This window comes from Mesoplodon bidens (assembly GCF_964165515.1).
Source record: "Mesoplodon bidens genome assembly, chromosome: 10".
Lineage (NCBI taxonomy): Eukaryota > Metazoa > Chordata > Mammalia > Artiodactyla > Ziphiidae > Mesoplodon > Mesoplodon bidens.
This window is the reverse complement of record NC_138172.1, coordinates 41,451,057-41,474,634: the sequence shown is the minus strand read 5'-3', so window position 1 is coordinate 41,474,634 and position 23,578 is coordinate 41,451,057. Positions and strand designations below refer to the sequence as shown.

Here is a 23,578-nt window from a genome sequence, read left to right as displayed (position 1 = left end):
TTTTTTTTTTCTTTTTGCGGTATGTGGGCCTCTCACTGCCGCGGCCTCTCCCGTTGCGGAGCACAGGCTCCGGACGCGCAGGCCCAGCGGCCATGGCTCACGGGCCCAGCCGCTCCGCGGCATATGGGATCCTCCCAGACCGGGGCACGAACCCGTATCCCCTGCATCGGCAGGCGGACTCTCAACCACTGCGCCACCAGGGAGGCCCTCTTATGCTACTTTATAACGAAGACTGTGGATTCCAAGAAGCCAGACAGTTTGTTTCATTTATCACTTTGAACCCAGCCCACTCTCTGGGCCTGCCTAGTAATATTGGTAGAATGAATGAATGAAGGAATCTTACATGATTTAGTATAATAGTTACTTTTTAAACAAGAAATAGCTGTAAGGATATAATTTGAAGACATTACTAAGCATATCAATCAAAACAGTAAATGAAACTAATAAAAATTATCCTGATATCCCAAATAGAATAATATGTTTTGATTCCATACATAATAAATTTACTTTTCTACTTCTGGGGAGGAAAGGAAAGTTAATGGTTCCATTCTATTGAGAACTAAAGTAAATTAAAGATGTGTTCAAACTATATATATACATATATATATATATATATATATATATACACACACACATACATATGTATACACACACACATATATGTGTGTGTGTGTATATATATATGTATGTGTGTGTGTGTGTATATATATATATATATATATATATATATATATATATATATATATATATATATACATATACACAGTTGACCCTTGACCAACACAGGTCTGAACTGTGCGGGTCCACTCATATGCAGATATGTTTCAGTAGTAAACATTACAGTACTGCATGGGTCCATGGTTGGTTGAATTCACAGATGCAGAGGAACCCCAGGTACGGAGGCTGACTAGAAATTACATGCAGGTTAACCACCTCGTTGTTCAAGGGTCAACTGTACATGTATATGTATGGTGCAGACTGGGAATTGTCTTATTCTATAAAGAATCAAACTGATTTCCTGGAAACAAGAAACTCTGGAAAATTAGCTGATCTCAGAGAACATTCACGTGTTATGTGTGTTTAAAATGTTAGTGACTAATTCATATACCTCACCTTCAGAATGCAAGTAGCTACCTGTCTATGTCTTGTGGCAGGTCACTCAGGTTATTGCTGCTGATATCCAACCACTGCAAATTAGACATCCGCAGGACACAGATCGGGACACTGGAAAACTTGTTTGCTGAGATATCTATGAATGAAACTTGCTTCAAATTACTTAACTAGGAAGGAATAACAAAATATTCGAATTACTTTTTAAGAGTGGGAATTAAGTTCAACTAATAATTTTGAGATTGATGTCTCTTCCCAAAGGCATTTCTATGAACATATGCAAATAAGATCAATATAGTATGTACGTTGAGCATCTACTAGGTGTCATTCACTGTGCTACACGCTGAGGGTGCTAGGATGAAAAGCACACAGTGGCTGCCCTTGAGGAGTTTATACTTTCATAAACAAGCAATGCAATTTTATTTAGTAAGAACTAGTGTGAAGTTTCCAATTTGCAATGTTCAGTAACACAAAGAAAGAAGTGGTTAATCTGCCCAACATCACAGTGAGGTGAGGGTCAGGGGTCAGGAAAGATTTCACAGAGAATGGAGTATTTGAATTGGGTCCTGAGGTTCCCTGACAGATGGAAAGGTAGGGGAGGAAACTCCAGGTGGGGAACAACATGTGCAAAGTCAGAGAAGACAGAAAGTGCAAGCCTCAAAGAGTAGGATGACCTGGGGAAGACTGTCTTAATGGGTTTTGGCAAATCTTCAGAAGACTCACATGTGAACTGGTAAAGTGATGTGGCAAATGATCAGAAATCTCCCGTTACTCTGAAGGGCATGCCCAGCAGGACTTACTCACGGAGTGGACATGGGGCATGGGAGCAAGAGAGGTCAAAGGTGAGTTTGCTTGCTTCCAGCCTGCACATCTGAGAGAGGACTGGGCCCCTCTCTCAGATGGGGAGGACTGGAGAACAAGCAGCTTGTGTGGGGAATCCTGAGTCCTGGCTGTGCACCCTCACCGGGACCACTGCCCAGGATTTCCTGGGTGACATGGGTGCTAAGAGTGGAAGTGGCGTCTTCCTCCCACCTGGAAGTTTTCAGGAAAGGAGAAGAATACGCCTTCTAGGACTAGATAGAATCAGTGGCCACGGCCTTGTCAGAGCCTCACCAGCAATACTATTTTTAGCCTATTCATTACCAGCAGAATTTGTGAGATCCATCTCTCTCTCTTCAAGCACAAGAACCTTGTTGAGTTTTATCTGGCAATAAAAACTGTTCACTTTCATATGTTCTGTTTTATCAGAAAAGTAATTTAAAATCATTTCCCCAATGAATACAGACAAAAAGAAACTAATGGATATTTTTAAATTAATGGACTTCTCAAATCCTATCTGTAGAACTGCTTTAGTTATCTATAAGTTTTGTTACGAGTATATACATTTTTAAATTGTATCCCCTTTATTTATTTCCAACGGTTTTCAATTTATTCCTCCATTATGGATAAATAAATCAGGATCTACATTACAGACAACAGGCATCATATATTAAATAGGCATTAAATAAAAATATATTGCATGAAAATAGGATTTTTTGCCTAGTTTTCCTTTGATAGCTTTTTTGAACTTAAATTCAGGTTGTGGCCAAGTGTAAGAACATTTTTAAAGACTTGATAATAGCTGGTTTAGGGTGATTAAAATGTCAGGAAAAGTGATATAAATAAAAACGAATTTCATCTTTTAAAATTCTTCCCCATGCTACAGATCATTCCATGTCATAAACCAAATAAAAGTAAATCATAGTGCAAACATTTTCTTTCTTACTTCAAAGGGGAGCTCAGTTAATTCTAGATTTCCAGAACAATCCAGTTTCTCTAGATTTTCACAGTCTCCCAGTTCTGGAGGAATGCTCTTCAGACGGTTGAAACACACATTGAGTTCCTTCAGGTTCTTCAAACGACCTGTCATCAGAAAAAAACAACATGCATGGTGTAGGTCCATTAAGGTCTTTTAAGGACAAAAAGCAAAACGAAGATGTAAAACATTTGTATAAATGATGGTGGGAAAGGCATTAAACATAATTCTGTGTTTGTTTTTTAAGCACTCTGATTGAATGTCTGCTCATCTTTTATCCTGAGCATTTTGGTCCTTGCAGAGCATTTTTTGCTTTTTCTTTATCTGTTTAACCCTTTGTGAAACTACAGGCTAGGTGAGTGTGGGGGATTTGTCCCCTATGTAGACTGGGTCAGGGCCCAGCACCCACAGAGCGCAAACCCCTTTGAAATCACATGATGAATGAAGTAACAGGTAATGGCTTTGAAATGGTCCAGTTCCTAGGAAGCACAGTGACAAGCTATGGCCTATTGGTGGACTCTAATGGGAAGTGAGCTAGGTACTGAAATATACACGGACCTCTATGTACGTGCTAAATGACTCAAACAAGGAGTCATTGTTTATAGGCTGCATGTAATTCATTTATCTTTGGCTTCAGATTTGCATTTACTAATTATGATGTATCGTGCTTCCTAAAGAATATGCTTTAAAAAAGCCTAAGTCCATTTCACAGGCAGGAAGCGAACACACTAAGAATATCAGGCAATAACTGGATTGATGGAGAAACACTGAATCCCAATTCTGTCTTGATTGAATAAATACATGACCAGTTCCAAACCAGAAACTAGCACAAGAGTAAATATATTTAATATTCCAAAAATCATGTCACGCATGTTCTAAGGCATTGAATACCTTAACATTCTTAACCTAATTTTAAGAATTAGAAAACCAAAATTATTGTTTCCTTTTGCAGAGCAGGCACTCAAAATACAAATTTCCTGCCTTTTTTTTTTTTTTTTTTTTTTTTTTTTTTTTTTTTGCGGTACGCGGGCTTCTCACTGTTGTGGCCTCTCCTGTTGTGGAGCACAGGTTCCGGACGCGCAGGCTCAGCGGCCATGGCTCTCGGGCCCAGCCGCTCTGCGGCACGTGGGATCTTCCCGGACCGGGGCACGAACCCGTGTCCCCTGCATCGGCAGGCGGACTCTCAACCACTGCGCCACCAGGGAAGCCCTCCTGCCATTTTATGAATGAGAAAGGGAAACATACAAAGACAGTATATTGGAGGCAGGGCCACTTCTGAGTCAACTTTGGTGGTCTTACTGTTAGAAGATAATGGTGATGCTGTGGAAATCAGTGGCCCCTCTAACTTACCCACCTGGTATACACTGCAACCTTACAGTCAGCTATTGGTGTCAAAATAGCAGGATGGATATGGGGGCTAATAAAAAATAAGGAAAGACTGCTTTTCTGGGGAGGACTGGAGAGCATGTGATCAGACTAATGATCACCACAGCCCCAGCTTCGGTAAGACAGTGTATTGCACAATCCTTCTTTAAATAAGGAAAGTAGAAGATTGGCATAGATGGTGTGAATGTTCAAAGCTGTCTAGTTTCCAGACACAGGAGAGTAAACTTATCTATTAAAGAGTTACCTGATCTGGTTGATGGAGGCATTTGCATTAGGGACACATTTATACCAACTGTATATGCATTTGTTTATCATGAGGGGATGCAAAGAGAAGATGAAGTAACTGGAGAGAAAGCTGTATATGAGCTCCTTCTAGCTAGCTCAAAGAAAAAGTAACTTTCCTAGCTCAAAGGAAAAGCAATAGCTTTAGAAAGTCTGTCTCAAATATAACATTTTAATAATGTATAGACACTAAGAAATTATATATGTTTGTATTCAAATTGTTGTTCTCCATGCCACTTATTTCCACAATGCCTGATCTCATTATAGAAACATCCTGGTAAGAACTTGGCATTATTCATCTGAGATGGGCTCAATTGTCTCCATCAGACGTGGTGAACAGCATTATCTTCAAGCACCATGAGCTTGAGGTTCTGGAAAAAACAGTTTTTTGGTGTGACAAGGGTCCCATGTCACAAAAACTAAAATAAAACTTTTAAGGCACTGCTATGGTCTGAAAATTTGTATGTTGAAATCCTAATGCCCAAAGGTGACGTTGTTAGTAGGTGGGGTCTCTGGGAGGTAATCAGGTTTGGATAAAGTCATGAGGGTGGAGTCCCCACGATGGGATTCATGCTCTTGTAAAAAGATCCCACAGAGCTCCCTGGCCCCTTCCACCATGTGAGGATTCACCAAGAAGTCTGTAACCCAGAAAAAGGTCCTCAGCCCCCCATGCTGGCACCCTGATCTCGTACTCCAGAACTGCAAGCAATAAATTTATTTTGTTTATGAACCACCCAGTCTGTGGTATTTTTTTTAAAGCAGACTGAACAGACTAAGACAGGTGTCATAGCTCCAGCACGTTATATTTCTAAATAGCTAATGAGTCCATCCCTTCCTAGAATGTTCCAGGATCTTTTCCAACTGAAATGAAATCTCCCTACTTATAGCTCATTCTCCCAAGGCCCTCAGACCTAATTTCCAGTGAGGGGAATATAACCCAACTGAGGCACAATTTGTTGTCCAGAGGCTTCTTGTTTCTAGAGCCCAAGGAATACCTTAAGAAATTTACGTACTTGAAATTATTTGAGTAAACATTATTAAATGATTTCAATAATTAGCTATTTTAAACCCATTTAATGATACTTTCTCAGGAGTTCCACAAAGGAGTTAAGAGGACCACCCACTGCCATGCTTAATTCCTTGATGTCAAATGTCAGAAATAATTGTCCTGATAATGAGAAAAAGAACATCCCATTTGGTGACCACTTTCCCCGCAGCCCCTCTGCTCAGCCAATGCTCAGTAGTTCTCTAAGACAGCACTGTAAGAGATCCAACTCCACCTCCTTTACAAAATACAGCCATCCAACAGAAAAGAGCTCAAAACTCTTCATTCCCATGGTCCTCTTTCTTGACTATCTCATCCTGTAGCTGAGTTTTTTTAAAGTATTTGCCCAAGTTACTCAAAGTCAGACTAGAATCGTACCTTCAGAGTCTCAGATCTAGTATCTAATTACTTAGTTTAAATTTAAAATATTTGAAGAACAAGTTAAATAAATCATGCCGTAATCATCACTTAGCCATTAGGGAGAATGACAAAAGTTTGGATATTCTGATATTGAAAAATAACATTTATGTAAAGACAACAATAGAGTGGTGGTGGGATGAATTGGGAGATTGGGATTGACATATATACACTCACATGTATAAAATAGATAACTAATAAGAACCTGCTGTATAAATAAATAAAGTAAAATTTAAAAAAAAACTTAAGAAAAAGGCGATGATGATGATGGAGGTGGCTAGCAAATGTTGGGGGTTTATCTGCTCTAAATGCTTTCTTTGTATTAACTATTTAATCCTTACAATAACCTTGTGAAGTAGGTACGATTATTATCCCCATTTTACAGATAGGGAGACTGAAAACCAGTGAGTGACCTGCCTAAGGTGACCTGCCAGTAAGTGAAAGACCCAGGCAGCCTGACCCTAGAGTCCACCCCCACCTTCATGGTATGATAAGGGGAAACAAGGCTTAGGCTGGAGAACACGCTGTAAGCCCTTGTATGTAAATATGTTTAGCGTGCATATACTTTAACATATGTGTATACAAATATTTTTAACACGCATATATATTTTAACACATATTTATAAATAGATATGGCTACAATGTAGATATCTAGAAGAACATGGGTTGTGTGTACAATTTTGACACCCAGGAAACTGTTAACAATCCTTACTGAGAGAGTTGACTTTACATTTTATTTCTTTCTAGAATGTTTAATTATTTTGCCCTGCTCATGACTGAGGTTTATGGGGATGATATGTCTCCAAGAAGACTTGAGTGTCTTAGAAGAATCATAACAACTATATGCCCAGCACAACTATGTGCCTCACACACAAGACAAAGAGAAACAGTGATGATGATCGCTGTGGACTTCACTTACAGTGAAGCAAGTGAACAACAAAATGATTGAAAATAATAGAACCTTGATCAAATTAATACAATAAGCTAAACTAAACTTATCAATGGACTAATATGTGGGAACAATATACTGTTATCTTATGTTTACAATAAATATATTATTGCATGTTTATTTCTAAAACTAATATGTGGGAACAATATACTGTGTCTCATGTTTACAATAAATATACTATTGCATGTTTGCATTTCTAAAACTAAAAGGAAGAAAAAACAAAAAGTTTCTAAACACAGCACCGCTCACTCATGACACTTGTTTCTGAGAAACTGCCAGATGTCAGTACTGCTGAGTTACACAGATGAGACCCTGGCATCAACATCCAGAGGGGACGCCACGAACCAGCAGCTCTGGGAACACCCAAAACAGCCCGGCCCAGCAACTTCCTGCGGCAGCAGGAGGAGGAAGAATTCTCAGTATTGCCTGCTTCCCAGACAAGGGGCCTGAAGGCTCCAGCTAAGCAACATACCAATTTCAGCTGGAAGACAGGAGATTTGGTTTTTTGGCAGATCCAGAATCCTCATGGCTTGAAACAGCTCGATATACTTAGGAATGATCTGAATCAGGGTATTGCTTATGTGCCATTCTTTCAGGTGCGTCTGCTCCTTCAAGGAATCCGGGAGCTCCTGGAATAGAATGGATCCCATCGATCAGAACTAGCTCCTCCGTATGTCGGAGTTCAGAGGCAGAGCACACAGAGCCAAGGAAAATGTGCATTTATTTCAAAAACAAGAGGCGAGAGAGCTTAACTGCCAGCTCTATAGCCATTCCAAAAAAGAAAGCAAGATGCTGCCGATGTCATTAATCTCACACTAGCAGACTAGCCAAATTTCAAAAGGGCCATGAATTCATGATTCTATTAAAGTCAAATGCCGAGTGAACACTGACAACCAGGCTCCCACCCAAAGCCACACATGTATTATTTATTTACAACATATGGATTTAACATTTTCTAAAAATAAAATCTGGCCACGTCTTAGATTTTAAAATGTGTGCTGCATTTCCCTTCCTCTGTACTAATTGCTTTTTTTTTTCAGCAGACATCTTTTTTTTTATTGAAGTGTAGTTAATCTACAATGTTGTGTTAGTTTCAGGTGTATGGCAAAGTGATTCAGTTATACATAAAAGAATATATATATTCCTTTTCATATTCCTTTCCATTATAGTTTATTATAAGATATTTAATATAGTTCCCTGTGCTATACAGTAGGATCTTGTTGTTTATCTATTTTATATATAGTAGTTTGTATCAAGCAGACATCTTTTGAGCCATGTTATGTCCAGGCAGACTCATGTTTGGCACTAGAGATACAAGAAGGAATCAGGCAGGTCTGAAACTAATCGCTTTTTAAAATATTTGATAAACACCTAATACTTGCTGTGCCAAATTTCTAAATGTTTTTATGAATCTTTAACAGGGAAAGAGCCCAGAAGGACAGTGTGGAGACCTGGATGCCGAGCCATGTTCTAGGGGCACCGCCTCCCTGGGCCCTGACTTCTGAAGTGACAGAGAGGAACTCGGCCGTATCCAGGGTCTCCCCTGGCTCTAGTGTTCTGGGATAAAATTGTAAAGGTGTTGAGAAGTGCTTAAGGCTTTAGAGGGGGCTATTTGTCCAGGTGAAGAAATTCACTTCACAGGATTACGAGTCCCCACTGCAACAAGGTGTGTTGAGCACTGAGGGACATGCATGTCCCCTGACCTCATGGAGCTGACCACAGCACATCATCAGCAAAGTGGGGCAGGAATGTACAGGGGAGAGGTCGGGTGGGGTGGAGGTAGCAATCAGAAGGTCCACAGTGACCCTTGCTTGGTACCTAGTGCTTGTAATGGGCTTTATGATCATTGCTATTGGATATGTGGATTAAGTTTTTAACTTGCAAAAGTACTTTCACCTTAAACATGCTTTCACGTAACAGTACCAGAAGATAGGCAGAGTGGGCATGATTAAGGCCCACTTAAAAGAGGGACACTGAAACACAAAGACATTTAAATGGGTCACTTAGAGTAAGGACAGGCTACATAGTTTCAGGAACTAGTACAAAATGAAAATGCAGGCCCCTTCTAAAAATTAAGAATTTCAAGATGGTGACAGCAGAGCATTACATCAAGCACAGGGTCCCTCCCAGCATAGGGCCCTGTGTGACTGCCCCCAGCACCTGGGCCTGGCAAACGCATCTCGGCACCACCTGATCCTGATCTGAATGCAACCCACACCAGATCAGATGGGTTTCCTGCCGCTGAGACAAGATGACGAGCTGGGGCACCAGGGAGCTGACCCTAAGTCATAAAAACACTCTCTCTTTTTTTTTTTTTTTTTTTTTGCGGTACGCGGGCCTCTCACTGTCGTGGGCTCTCCCGTTGCGGAGCACAGGCCCCGGACGCGCAGGATCAGTGGCCATGGCTCACGGACCCAGCCGCTCCGCGGCATGAAAACACTCTCTCTTTTGAAGCTTGCAATTATCGTGTCTCATAAATAACTTCTCTCATATTGCTCTTCCAATAATGGCACACTTGGAAAGGTTATTATGTCTTCTAAAATTATATCCATAACTATTTTTAATAACATGGGAAAATCTTAAGATAGCGTGTTAAATAAACATAAAAGGAACAGGGTAAAGATGGCAGATTGAACACAACACATACACTTTTGCTCCTCTCTAAAATTCCATGAAAGATGACAGTAAAGGAATTATTTTTTGAAGATATAAACCTTACAGAGGGCAAAGAGAAAGAGAAGGGAGGCAACAGCCGGAAAATGTTGGTAGCTGGAAAACTGGAAGATGGTAACCCACCTCCCTTGATCTGCTCAACCTTAGACCAGCAGCAGCAGGAACAATGAGACACAACCTGAACTTCTCACCAGAGGCTCCTGAGGCTCAGGAAGTGGAAGAGCCAGGCATGTCTGGAGGTGAGAGCGGAAGGCAGGGCTAAAAGAAGGAGGTCAAATTCAAAGTCTAGGGCCAGATCTCTGCCTCCCCATCCATGTCACAGAACTACTGCCCCTGTAGAAGACTGAGGCTTATCCACTTGAAGGATTAAACAGAGTGTCTGGATTGGGGACCATCAAGCACATCTAGGGAGGGAGGCAGCAACCACAGGATGAGTGATGGATGCTGAGACTTCCCCACCCAGCCCTCCTCTCTGTCCAGAGCACTGACTGCCAGGCCTGACCCTGCCTGCAGGATGTGAGAGGATCCTCTGTGGGCACTCACCAGCTGCAGGCAAATCATAAATATGCACTCCTGGGGCGGGGGGTGGGGGGAACGTGCTGGAGACATGGGGCTCCATAGCAACGCCCTCCAAAAACGAAGCCCTCACCTGACACACACTTGGAGCTTCCAGATTCTCAGTGCTCCCGACACCCCATGTCTCCAGACCTCCCAGAGAGTCCCAACATACAAGACCAACACAAACACCCCAAAAAGAAAAAGGAGACTCTGAAAGATGGAAACTTCCTCCAAAAAAAGCTATCAATCCCAAGATAAGTAAGAACAGCCCCCATGAAATGAAAACAGGACAAAATTTTTAAAGGAAAATTTAAGACTCATCCATAAAAGTAGAAATATAAAGCCACATTACAGGACTCATTCATTCACAAAACAAACAGACAGCTCTTGGAAATTAAAAACTTGACAGTAGAAGTGAAATTTTCTATTGAAAAGTTGTTCAGTAAAATTAGAGAAATCTCCCTGAAAGAGCAGTGCCCAGGGCCTGGGGGCTTCCAGCTCACAAAGAATGCCTGACCCCCGACACCCCCATCCTAATCGGGTACCCAAGTCATAGGTCACAGCCCCACAGCTGCTCCAAGGAACCCCAGGGGAGCTCTCCCCGCCCAGTTCCCAAGGCCCCAGAAGGTCCACCACCCTGTCCACCTCTTGCTGACCTCCTGCAGAGGCCAGACCTGCTGCCTGGTGTGATGTTAGAGGCCAGAACTCCCTCGCTGCCGTGAGCACTCTAAGACGGCGAACATCCTTTAATGGAGCTTTTCACTCCTTAAGTAGAGGCAAGACCGAAACACAAATCTCTCTGGGGAAGGAAAACAGCAACTGAAATTCATACTAATGAATGCCTGAGGCCCCAGAATCTTGCCTTCGGTGGGTACCCATGAGGATAAGGTACCAGCTCAGGGAACCGAATGCAAGGGACAAGAAGGCTGTAAGTAATGAAGACAACATCCACATAGTTCACCCTGGGGTCTCCCTAGCCTGCTGACTCATAACCCTCTTCCTATCCCCCGACCACACTAGGCACTCACTAAATGCCCTTTAAAGTGGTTTTCCAGAGGTGCTGTGAGAGGAGAGGACTCAACAGGTTCCCCAAGCGGGCTGGGATCGTGTTTGACCACGGCACACGAGAATGATTTACCAGCAGTATTTAATTAGAAATCCAGACAGGCCCTCCTTCTTGCCCCAGAAAAGGCAGTATCCATGATCAGTATCCACTGATCTCAACGATGCGGATGCGGGAGAAAGACCACCAAAGAGGTTTCAGTCATAGTCTCTCCCAGTTTTATAGGGCTGTGTCGCTAACAAGACAGTGTCACAGAATATCCGCTCGTTTAATCCTCACAACAGCCCTCAGAGGGGGTCAAGGCAAGCATTAGCACCACTGAACAGGGAAGGAGATAAAACGTATACAAATGGAGCAAACAGCCTCAGGTCACACGGCCAAGAAAGGATCACCCAAAATATATGGTCTCCTAGTCCAGAGTCCTTTCAGCCACAAAATGGTGGGATAAAAAGAGATGGAGGGCAGGTCCCAGACAACTCTGTCCCACTGAACGGAATGATAGCCCGAGCTCATTTGTGCCGCTACCCAGCGCACACACACCATGTGCTGCTTCAACCAAGAAACATCAGAGCACAAGCAACCCTGAGATGCCTCTCCAAGCCAGCAGCAACCTGGGGGAGTGCGAGCAGGAAGCACCTGTACACACCTGAGGCAAGAAAGAGGGCACATCTTTGTCCTGGCCTCAGAAACTCGGAGGAAAACTGGCTGAAGGGTCTGCGAAATTCCTTTGCGGCTCTACACTCTGTGACAAGTCAGCAAAGTCACGGCCCACAGAGGGGTGTTAGGCAAGTCAAGTGCTCGGAGCATTAAAAAAAAAAAAAAAAAGAAGGCAAGGAGTTCTTTTCAGTGGGCAGGGAGGGGTGGTGAGGAGGCGGCAGAATCGAACGTGGGTTTTTTTTGTTTTTTTATTTGGCCGCACTCCGCGGCTTGGCAGAATCTTAGCTCCCCAACCAGGGATTGAACCCGCGTTCTCGGCGATGGAAGCGTGGAGTCCCAACCCCTGGACCGCCAGGGAATTCCCAGAATCAAGCATTGTAAAGGCTGTGCCATCCTGAGGAGCCGCTGGGGTCCCAGTCCCTCGCAGCATCGGAAGGATCCAAGGGGATCCCGCTGCTCTTTTCAAGACTGCACAGTCTTTCACCGCGGAAAAGACGCGAGAACCTGGTTCAGAGCCGGCAATGGCTCCTCCGCATCCAGACGAAAGCTCTCTAAAGACAACAGCAACAGCGCGCACTGGGCCAAGGGCAACGGCCTGAGCTCAGCCTAGCAGCAGACGTCGGCCGCAGCGCTGCAAAGAGCCTCGGCGTGCTGTAGGGACCGAAACGCATGGACTCACCTTCCAGTGCTCCCCCGTAAGTTCAAGCACAAACTCACTGCTCCGTTTGTCTCTCTCCTTGGAAACTGCACTCTGCTTTGCAAGGGAGTTCCTTTCAATCTTGTCCAGAAGCCTCACGCTGGTGTCTATGAAGCCATTCCTGCAGTACGCAGCCTGCGGGATGCCCTTCCTTCTGCACTCGGCCACGAAGTTCCACTCCTCCTTTATCCTAAAACGGGCAGCAGAGGTCTCGGTTATCTCCTGGGGAATCGCCATCACCTGCCTGGAGAAGTCAGGCGGGCCACCTGGGCGCAAGCGCAAGCGCAGTCCTTCTCATCACCTGCAGTTTCCCAGCAGAAGACAAGCCCTCCCCTCCACTGCCGCCCCCTCTCCCGCCCCTCCTTTCTTGTTTCCTCTGCTGTGGTGGATATGGGGTGCGGGGGAATCTTAAACCCTCAGAGTTGTGAAGTATTAGCAAATCTGACTTTAAAAGTAGAGGAGGTGAGTTAACATGGCTAAAATTTTTACCAAAATTACCTATGCCTTTGATTAATTACAATATCCCTTGATATTATGAGGTGACACCCAAATTTTTTAAAAATGCAAGGCCACAGGAATCTGATGATCTTTCAGGAGCATATGGATAGAAATATACAGGCAGCCCCAGTTTATAGAATTAGACTTTAGAAGGTCATCCATCAGCCACCTTGGGAAACTTCACTCCTACAGATGAACCTGTTATTCATAAACTCCAGTTCCAATCTGACACTGGAGCTGGCCCAGGACTCCTCAGCCTCCCCATCACTCCCAGCACCTTCCTGTTGCTACTTCTCTGACATATTATTTTATAGTTGTCTTATCCCCCCAGCTTGGTCATAAGCTCCATCATGATGGACCACGTCTTGCTGCCCTCCAGATGCTCACGCAGTCATTAGAACAGTGTTTTGCACCTGGGGGCCTTTCTCCATGTAGAGATTTGATATCTGCTTGGAGCCTTTAACAGGTTAACATCCTATGTGGTACAAAAACAAGGTTTGTTGTGGTTTTCCTTCAAATCTATCACACAGAGACATTGTCTCAAAATAAGGTAGCCTGCCTTGGATAGGAACTTGGAGCATTCCACACTCAGGAAGGCATCTGGGCCCTACTCAGCCCAACTCAGGGACTTGGTGACAGGCAGGATCCCAGGCTTCTAAAAGAGGACTCTTTTAGAAACAGGCTGCAGATGCAGCCTTGGTCTTTACAGGGCCTGAAGCAATACAAATGCTGAATAAAACAAAACAACACAAAACAAAAAACCCTGTAGTAGAGGGTCAGTCCTTGTATGGAAACTCTCAGGTGGTACCTGAAGGAAAAGTGCACTAGAATCACAGTGGCTCTGTTGTCGCAGGAAAGCCCAGGAGCCAAGTGGTCAGGAGGGGCAGGAACAGAGGAAAGAGTCTGGGGCAGAAACATCTTTGAGGACTGGGCATGTGGAAAGTCCTGGCCTGGACTACCAGGCACTGTCAATTGTAAGAAGAAATGTAAGGCTGAAAAAAGCAAGAGACGGGTGGATATCCTTTTTCTGGAATACTGGAGACTTGGTGGATTTTATCTGATCCTGTAGGGGTATGCACCTTTGTCGTTGACTAAGCTATTTTACAACTCGGCAGAGATTGAAGTTAACTTGTAGAAAATTGATAGTAATACAAATCATTCTTGTCTACAGACATTCTTGTCTCTTGGTGTTAAATACATCTATATGCTGATGACGTGCAATTATATGTCTCCAGCCAAGACGTCCTCAATGAATCCAGCCTCCATGCCTCCCAGCATCTCCACCTGAATATCTAAAAGGCATCCCCCAAATTTACATGTTCCAACCCAAACTCCTGATCTTCACCTGCAAAACTTGCTTTTTCCTCCATCTTAGAAAAAGCCTGCCAGTTGCTCTGGTCAAAAACCTCAGGGTCATCTTTGACTCTGTGCTTTCTTTCATATCTCACATCAAATCCATCAACAAATAGGGTCATTTCTACCAGAATCTGACCATTTCTCACCACCTTCACTGCTCCCATCCTGGTCCAAGTCACCAGCATCTTCATGTAGGCACCACTCTTGCCTCCCTACAGTCTAAACTCATCTAGCATTTTGAGTGAGCTTGTGACAGTGTCAGTCACACCATGTCATGCCTCTGCCCATACCTCTCATTGGTTTCTCATTTCACCCAATAAAAGCAAATGTCTCACGATGGCCTACAAGGCCCTGCGGATCTGTGCGCTCCCCTTGCCTGTCTGACCTCATCCACTACTGCACCCTCACTTACTTTTTCTGGCCTAGTCACTCTAGCCTCCTGGTTCTTCCCTGAACCACCCAGGCAAACCCCTGCCTCAGGGTATTTGCACTTGCTGTTATGTCTACCTGGAGTTCTTGATCCCAGATTTCTGCAGGGCTGGTTCCCCAGGACTATGTGCAAATGATTCCCCCTTAATCAGACTTTTTGCTCTTCAGACACCACTTCAGGTACCAGTGGAGTTTCGTGCTTGCCATTAATCTAAGAGAACAGGAGCACTTGAAAAAGACTATCTTGCTGATGGCATTAGCTAGCACAGCTACTACCCTACCTAGGTCCTAGTCACAGGTTGCTGAGCTGGGGAAAAGCACTGGGTAATCAACTACCTGGGGCTTCAGGATCTACATATGAAGTCTACAAATAATGTAATAAAACAGACAAATGTTAAAATACTAGCATATGGAGAAATAGGAATTTAATACCAGGAGAAAGTGCTGGAAGAGTTAGAAGTGAGCTCCTCTGGGAAATACTAGCAGGGGCTTGGGGTGATTTGCTTTTCATTATTAGCTCTTCTGTGTAATTTAAATATTTTTAATACCATATGATAAAAATAAGTTTAAATATCTACCTGTAACTCTAGCTCTGACTGTAGCAGTCAGGGATACAGGGCAGACCCTAGATCCAAGACACTGATTGAAATAATAAAAGAAATCCTCCCAGAATTTTCACAACCAGCAGCACAGCCACAGCGAGTTCTTGTATTCAGTGAGCACTTTTCAGATTAATGTCTCTAAATTTTCTTTCTTCATTTCTTAAACTGAACCTGAAGGTAGAGTCTAGCAAGGTAATGAAATGATACCGGTTAAGCCCTACCCAACACATCTTTCCTGTATCACAAATTACAAATTGATGTAACTATTTCACATATCTTGGTACAGCCAACGTAAGTGGAGGGAAAAAGGAAATTAGATGCACTACTTAAAAAATAGTTAAATACCAAATCTTTTTTGGATTTCTGTTTTAAATGTTTGATGTCTTAGTCCCTTTGAAACCTAGAGAAAGTCACAATGAGAATATAAACTATTTTTACAAATCCAGTCTCTTCCTTGAGAGTAATTAACATAAATAAAATGTCATTGTCTTTATACTTTATCGCCCATATAATTGAATAATCATCCCCTTAAGTCAATTTTAGTAGTATTTCAAATACAAGATAAACATACAAAACAATGCCATTAGAGCTCTATTAATTAAATCAGTAAGTGTGCAAATAAAATACTCTTTCCTTAGGAAATGAGCCCACAATCTTAGTCTAGATGGCAAATAGCCTCACTGGATGAAAAATTCCTCACTTAGAGCCTAACGAAAGCATCTCTATCTCTCCATCTAAATGACTGAGTTTCATTCAAGTAGAGTGATGTTCTGTACTCAAAACTTTTAAGTGTTGGTATATACCTCATGGAACAAATACAGTATTACAAAATGAAATACCATGAAGTGAGGTAACAGAACAAGCTAAAGAGTTTTGCCTGGTTTAGTACATTTAAATTAACCAGATAACTGCCTTTTATACAAAGCACTCATCAGTACATTAACTTTCAGGACTTCCCTGATAGTCCAGTGGTTAAGACTCCGTGCTCCCAATGCAGGGGGCCCAGTTTCAATCCCTGGTCAGGGAACTAGATCCCACATGCATGCTTCAACTAAGAGTTCACATGCTGCAACTAAGGAGCCCACCTGCCACAGCTAAGACCCGGTGCAACCAAATTAATTAATTAATTAAAATATATATATATATATATATGTATATATTAACTTTCCCACAGGAAGCAATTTTTTTTTTTTTTTTTTTTTTTTTTGCAGTACGCGGGCCTCTCACTGCTGTGGCCTCTCCCGTTGTGGAGTACAGGCTCCGGACGCGCAGGATCAGCGGCCACGGCTCACGGGCCCAGCCGCTCCGCGGCATGTGGGATCTTCCCAGAGCGGGGCACGAACCGTGTCCCCTGCATAGGCAGGCGGACTCTCAACCACTGTGCCACCAGGGAAGCCCAGGAAACAAATTTTGAGAAACTAAAGGGTAACCTTCAAATGGCCCTAACAACAACAGTATAAATCATATTATGAAACTTCAGAAATACCTGCCAGAAAAAGGTAAATTCACTACATTCATTTTTGCAGGTCCTGGGAAATTAATGCTTCTTCCTGAACATCACATTCCTCCAGCCACCCTCCCAGTTCCTCCTCACCACCCAGCCAGTTTGGTGGCTGTTTTTCATATCTTGAGCTAGAAAACACTAACAAATTCCCAAGAAGTTTTCTGTCTTAGGTTAAGATAAGGCACAGCACAAGCCCTATGGCACTGAGCCTAATGCAGGACCAACCCTGTGTACATGAGACGTGTGAATGTGGACACAAAGCCATTTGGCACCACGATGGAAGACAGAGATCAAGAGTCAAGCGCGACTGCAAAGTGGCTTCCAGGGCACGGTTCTCAGACCGAAGCTCCTGCAGGTGGCTGCTGTTCCCAGAACCCACAGGGGGTTACCTCAGCTACAGACACCTCCATAAACCTCCCAGGGCTTGGGTCCCCATTCAGCAAGTTGTCCCACCCTAGAGTAACCCCAGATCCTGGGGGTGGGAGGAAGCTGGAGCAGGGCTGAGAACCACTTTGGGCTCATAGGGTCCTGGGACCTTGTGTAATTCATGCTCATGTAGATCCCTAAGATCCTCTGCCATGGGTGTTGCCTGGTCTGAGGGTTCCAATTCTTAAATTTAAGATTCATGTCATAGTGGATAATCTCATATTAGTGGCAAGTGAAAAGACAGTCCAGCTATCTGTGATTACAGCATTATATAGGGGGAAAGGTTTGGCCAAATCCTCCATTTACCAGCCCTGTCAATTTGGGCAAGTTACTTAGGTCCTAACTTCGTCTTCAGACTGGGGATAATTATAACCACCTGGAACAGCTGTGATGCTTAATTACAGTAGCATAATAATTACAGTAGCAGCTTAATTATCAAGCATGATCAGAATAGGTATTTGTTTGATCAAAATAGTTCATAGAAGTGGAGAACCAAGAATAAAGAGACATTCATATCCTACACATTTTGTTTTTAACCTAAAGCATAGACATATGTCACAATTTGCCAATTTGATGTAGGGTCATGGACCGCCTTTGAGAATGGGTCTGCCAATTAGAATCCCACTCTGCCTTTCTAATATAAACCACACCCATAACACATCATCCAAGACTTCCAGTTTGGGTTTCCTCACAGGGCATAAAAATTACAGACGTGCAAAGCCACCTGAATGTGCAACCTTTCTAGCTCATTGTACTTTTATCCGTCTTGTACAGTGTTAATTCAATTGGGTGGTTCATACTGATCACACACATAGTTTTTCCGAAGCCCTCAACTTAGTTTTCATATACACAGTAACTCTCTTTTACTCATACTTCATGAGTGTATGACAGGAGTCAAACCACATCATTCCAATCCAAACAAAAATTGCATCAACACAATGAATCTTATCTAACGTTCAGCTCAACAGGTGAGAGCTGAGTGCAGGACATAGAGCAGCCTCATGTTGTCACGTGGGTGGACAGCATCAGCCTGCTGAGGGCAGCTAGGCGGTCTTTCAGAATTTCCTGTAGAGGAATTTGTCGTGTCATTGCTGTCTTTTCCATGCCTAGCACAGTACCTGGAATGTATGTGGGTCCTTATAGCTATGAGTGTTACTGTTATAGTAATCGAATGTTCATTGTAGGCAACAGCGTGAAGATTCTGAAGTCCAATGAGCAAGTGTCATGGACAGGAAGAAATCTCGGAGGAAAGGCATCCCCCGCCACAACACAAATGCAGCCTGTCTTATTCGCTAAAGAGCTACAGAACAAGTACAGAGAACACATACTTTTCCAATGCGCTTTTCTCGAGCCTTTCTGCCTCCTGCTTCTGCCAGGCTTTGTGCTTCTTGACACGAGTTTCCCACAAGGCTCTGATGACAGAAATGTCGAATACGACCACTTTATGCCCCATTTTAAGAGCATGAAGTTACCTATTAAAAAATTATATATATATATATGTCAGCTTCATACACACACAGAAGAAAATAGTTTTAACTTGAACTTTAAAATAAAATATGAGTGAATCAATTTCATCAATAATGATGAAATGCCTTGTTTCTTCCAGGATGGCAGTTGCTAATGTTCTTAGGGTCTGAGAGTACTCTTGTTTGTAAGTTAAAGTTCAGCACTCAACTGGGGTCCTCTCCTCTAGAATGTCACACTTGTCTCTCTACCCCTCAGCTGACACATGGGTTCCCAAAGCCCCCCTCAAGCTTTGTGGTTCCCCATTCTATTGAATTTACTGGCATCTGATCTTCTCAGTAGGTTGTAACATACTCAGAGGTAAGTTTGATTAGTTAATTAGAAGATACACACACACACACACACACACACCAGTTATCTGAGGCTAAACACCAGCCACCATTAAGTGCACCAAGCATTGTACCAAACCCCACTGAGCACTTTTCCTCCTGGGACTGACCACACAGCCTGGGCACTTGTCCTGTAGGTTTCCCCTGCGACATGAACCCTCACAGCTGCTGATCTCTGTTTATATGGTTTCTCAAACACAAGGAAAGTCAGACTCAGGTACATCTTGGTCATCACCTCTTAGTGAGAACTAGCACAGTGTGTGGCACATAGTGGACCCTCCATAAATATTTGTTGAAAGACTAAGTGAGTAAATGAATGAATGAAAGTGAATAAAAGATTTGCATCCAGGTTGCTTCACTCTCAGCCCACTCAGTGAACTTTCTCTCTTCTCTTTATTTTCCCACCTCATATTTACTATTTGTTTTAAGTCATTATTTGCTCACTGCAAAAAAAAAATTATCAGTACATAAAAGTGCACTTCAACATTTATTCCACTAAGATATACTTATCTCCCTTATCGAAGTAAAATAAGTTTCTATATATTGTTTTAAACTTCCCCTACCTACAGCATCAAAATCTGGCTAAATCCATTTCCTGATGTGCACAGATACACGGAGTGTCAGTTGGCAAACAGTAAGGCTGTTGAATATTCTCTGTTCCAATTCCAGACACTTCTAAATAGCAGTCAGTGGGGATACAAAACCAAATATTTAAATCTTCTGACTCAAGTTTGTGCTCTCCACAAATGGCTTGCCAATATGAGTGGCAGAACTGGCTTATGTTTATGCAGCAGAACATTTGAGGTCAATAAGTTTAGTCTAGGGACTTCCCTGGTGGCTCGGTGGTTAAGAATCCGCCTGCCAATGCAGGGGACACGGGTTCAGTCACTGGTCTAGGAAGATCCCACATGCTGTGGAACAACTAAGTCCACGTGCCACTACTACTGAAGCCCACGCAGCTAGAGCCCGTGCTCCACAACAAGAGAAGCCACCGCAATGAGAAGCCCATGCACTGCAACGAAGAGTAGCCCCCACTTGACACAACTAGAGAAAGCCCATGTGCAGCAACAAAGACCCAATGCAGCCAAAAATAAATAAATAAAAATAAAATAAAATAAGATAAAATTTCCATCCTGTTGGGAAAAAAAAAAGTCTCTTAAAAAAAAAATAAGTTTAGTCTAAAGAGCTGAAATCACTGACCCCAGTTGATTTCCCTCTTTCCTTTAATTTCTGACATCTGGGACTGTCTTTTGTCTCCCTTAAAACTCTTTTACCTAAAGGAGATTTTTGACAAAGATGCAAATGGTGCAAGTTTTGTGTGGACATAAGTTTTCAATTCTCTTGGGTAAATACATATGAGTAGAATTGGAGGGTCATATGTTAACTCTACGTTTAACCCTTTCAGGAACTGCCAGACTGTTTTACAAAGCAGCTGCACCATTTTACATTCTCACCTGCAGTGTATGAGGGTTCCAATATCTCCACATCCCCACTGACACTTGTTATTATCTCTCTTTGTATTGTAGCCATCCCAGTGAGTGTGAAGGTTGTCTTTTCTTAGCATTTCCCTGATAGCTAATGATGTTGAGCAACTTTTTATGTGTATACCTTCTTGGGAGAAATGTCTATTCAGATTCTTTACCCATTTTTTAATTGGGCTATTTGTCTTTTTAGTGTTGAGTTATAATAGTTCTTTATATAGTCTAGATACTAGTCCTATATGCCAGATATATGATTTGCAAAAATTTCTTCCCATATTGTGAGCTGTCTTTTCACTTTCTTGATTCCATCCTTTTACTTTTAACCTAAATATATGGTTATAATCTATATGAGATTTTATAGACAGAATCTTGTTGATTCGCTTATTTAACTCATTTGGACAATTTCTGTCTTTTAATTGGTATGGTTAGGCAATTCACATTTAGTACAATTAAGGATATATTTAGATTCAGGTCTACCATTTTATTATGCATTTTCTGTTTGAGCCCTATTTTGTTTTCCTCTTTTATATTTTCCTGCCTTCTTTTGTGTTATCTGAACATTTTTTACTATTCCATCTTATTTTCTCTATTGTGTTTTTGACTATGCTTCTTCGTCTTTTCTTTTTCACGGTTGCCCTAGGGAGTATAAGATACATGCTTAACTTATCATGGTCTACTTAGAAACAGTATTTTAACCACTTCAAGTGAGATACAGAAAGCTTATTACCTGGGCTTCCCTGGTGGCGCAGTGGTTGAGAGCCCACCTACCGATGCAGGGGACGTGGGTTTGAGCCCTGGTCTGGGAAGATCCTACATGCCGCAGAGCAACTAAGCCCGTGCGCCACAACTACTGAGCCTGCGCTCTAGAGCCCTTGAGCCGCAACTACTGAGCCTGAGTGCTACAGTTACTGAAGCCCGCATGCCTAGAGCCCGTGCTCCACAACAAGAGAAGCCACTGCAGTGAGAGGCCCGCACAACGCAAAGAAGAGTAGCCCCCACTCGCCATAACTAGAGAAAGCCCGCAAGCAGCAACGAAGACCCAACTCAGCCAAAAATAAATAAATAAAATAAATAAATTTATTAAAATAAAAAAGAAACCTTATTGCCATATAGGTCCCCTTATGCTCTCACCTTTATGTTGTAGTTGTGCTATGTATTATATCAGTCAGTGTTAGATTTATGGCTTCAGATCATCAAACTTATTTCAAAGAACTCATGAGGAGGAAGCTGGCCTGTCATATCTACCCTGATATTTACCATATCTGTTGTTCTTCCTTCAGTCCTATTGTTCCAAGTTCCCCTCTGGTATCATTTGCTTTCTGTCTAAAAAACTTCCCTTGGGGCTTCCCTGGTGGTGCAGTGGTTGAGAGTCCGCCTGCCGATGCAGGGGACACGGGTTCGTGCCCCAGTCTGGGAGGATCCCACATGCCGCAGAGCAGCTGGACCCGTGAGCCATGGCCACTGAGCCTGCGCGTCTGGAGCCTGTGCTCCACAACGGGAGAGGCCACAACAGTGAGAGGCCCACGTACCGCAAAAAAAAAAACTTCCCTTAACAATTCTTTTAAAGGAGGTCTACTGGCAAATTCTCCATTTTCCTTCTGAAGGAGGGCAGGAGGCCCACAGAGCAAATGGGCCACACAAGGCTCTGTTTTCCGTGTCAAGAGAGCTGCAGAAAGTTATTGCTAGCCAAGGCTGCCAGGTTGCAAAGGGACCATATTCTGTGCCCATGACTGGGGCAGGCTCCAGTAGATGTCCCACAATGCTGATCCTACCCTGGGAAAGGCAGGAAACCTCTTCCTACGACACTGTCACTCCAGTGTCCTTTACTGAGAAAGGTTAACAATGGCGTTCACTTCAAAGGACGAATACTTAAAGGAATTCCATTATATATCACAGAATACACACACTGAAGAGTGCATTCCAGGTTGAGAGGCAATAAGTTGATAACTAACACAGTAAGTGATCAATTTGGTTGGGTTCAGACCTCACATTCCAACCTGCCCTCTGAGGTTGTGATTCCCACGTCAGATCAGTCTTCTGACTTTGCAGTGCTCTTCAGCTGTTCTGTGGGCGCCACCTAGTGGCCATCTGGGACAGGGGTTCTACCAGACTGCCAACGCTGGTTAGGGTCAGATCCATGCAGGTGCCGCTCGGGAATAAGCCCAGCAGTTCATAAGCAACCTTTTGGGGTTGTTCTCCAGAGCTTCTTCCTCTCGGTGATCTCTCTGATCCTTCTAGATTCCTGGGGCTTGCTTTTCAGTCCTCCGGCCAGAGACCTGGTGCTTTAGCTACCCTGCTTTGCTGTGCATGTCCTACAACTGCACTGTGTTGGGCCAAACAGTGGGAGGACAGTGCAAGGAAAAAAGCAATGAGAGTTTCCTCCACCCTCTGGGGACCACAGGTCCTCTGCTCAGAAAGGAAGGATCCCTTACCCCAAAGGATGGGTGACTGAGGTCCTCCATTACCAACCTTCGCCCCGTTGCTCCTCACTGCTGCTACTACTACACAATCCCACGGGGGCCTAAGGCATTAGAGGGTGGAGAAAAGAAAAAGAAAAAAGACAGGGATTTACCCCCACTCTCTGAGCATTAGGAGCCTGTTTCTCACTCCTGGAACAAAATTAGGTGCTTTGTGCTCAATTCTGGGTTTCAGGCTGCCTTGAGTCCAGGCTGGGGAATACTGGAGGGGAAAAATGGGAAACAGACCACAGGTTCTGTTCTACTTTGAATTAGGGTGTCCTTCCCTTCTTCTCTTGCAACTGCTTACTTTTCAGGGTCTTCACATTGCTGTTCTGTGT

At 43.2% G+C, this 23,578-nt stretch overlaps 1 protein-coding gene across 1 annotated transcript in view; it reads right to left on the bottom strand.

Moving 5' to 3' along the window:
• The window catches only part of LRRC2 (leucine rich repeat containing 2), a 38,583-nt gene that overhangs the window by 7,983 nt on the left and 7,022 nt on the right, over positions 1-23,578 (bottom strand). Inside the window, exons 2-6 of the mRNA XM_081245271.1 lie at positions 18,776-18,919; positions 12,615-12,822; positions 7,457-7,613; positions 2,876-3,012; positions 1,135-1,280 (exon numbers count right to left, since the gene is read on the bottom strand). Coding sequence (XP_081101397.1) covers positions 1,135-1,280; positions 2,876-3,012; positions 7,457-7,613; positions 12,615-12,822; positions 18,776-18,900 — 773 coding nt within the window. The 5' untranslated portion in view covers positions 18,901-18,919. The remainder of the gene's footprint in view (positions 1-1,134; positions 1,281-2,875; positions 3,013-7,456; positions 7,614-12,614; positions 12,823-18,775; positions 18,920-23,578) is intronic.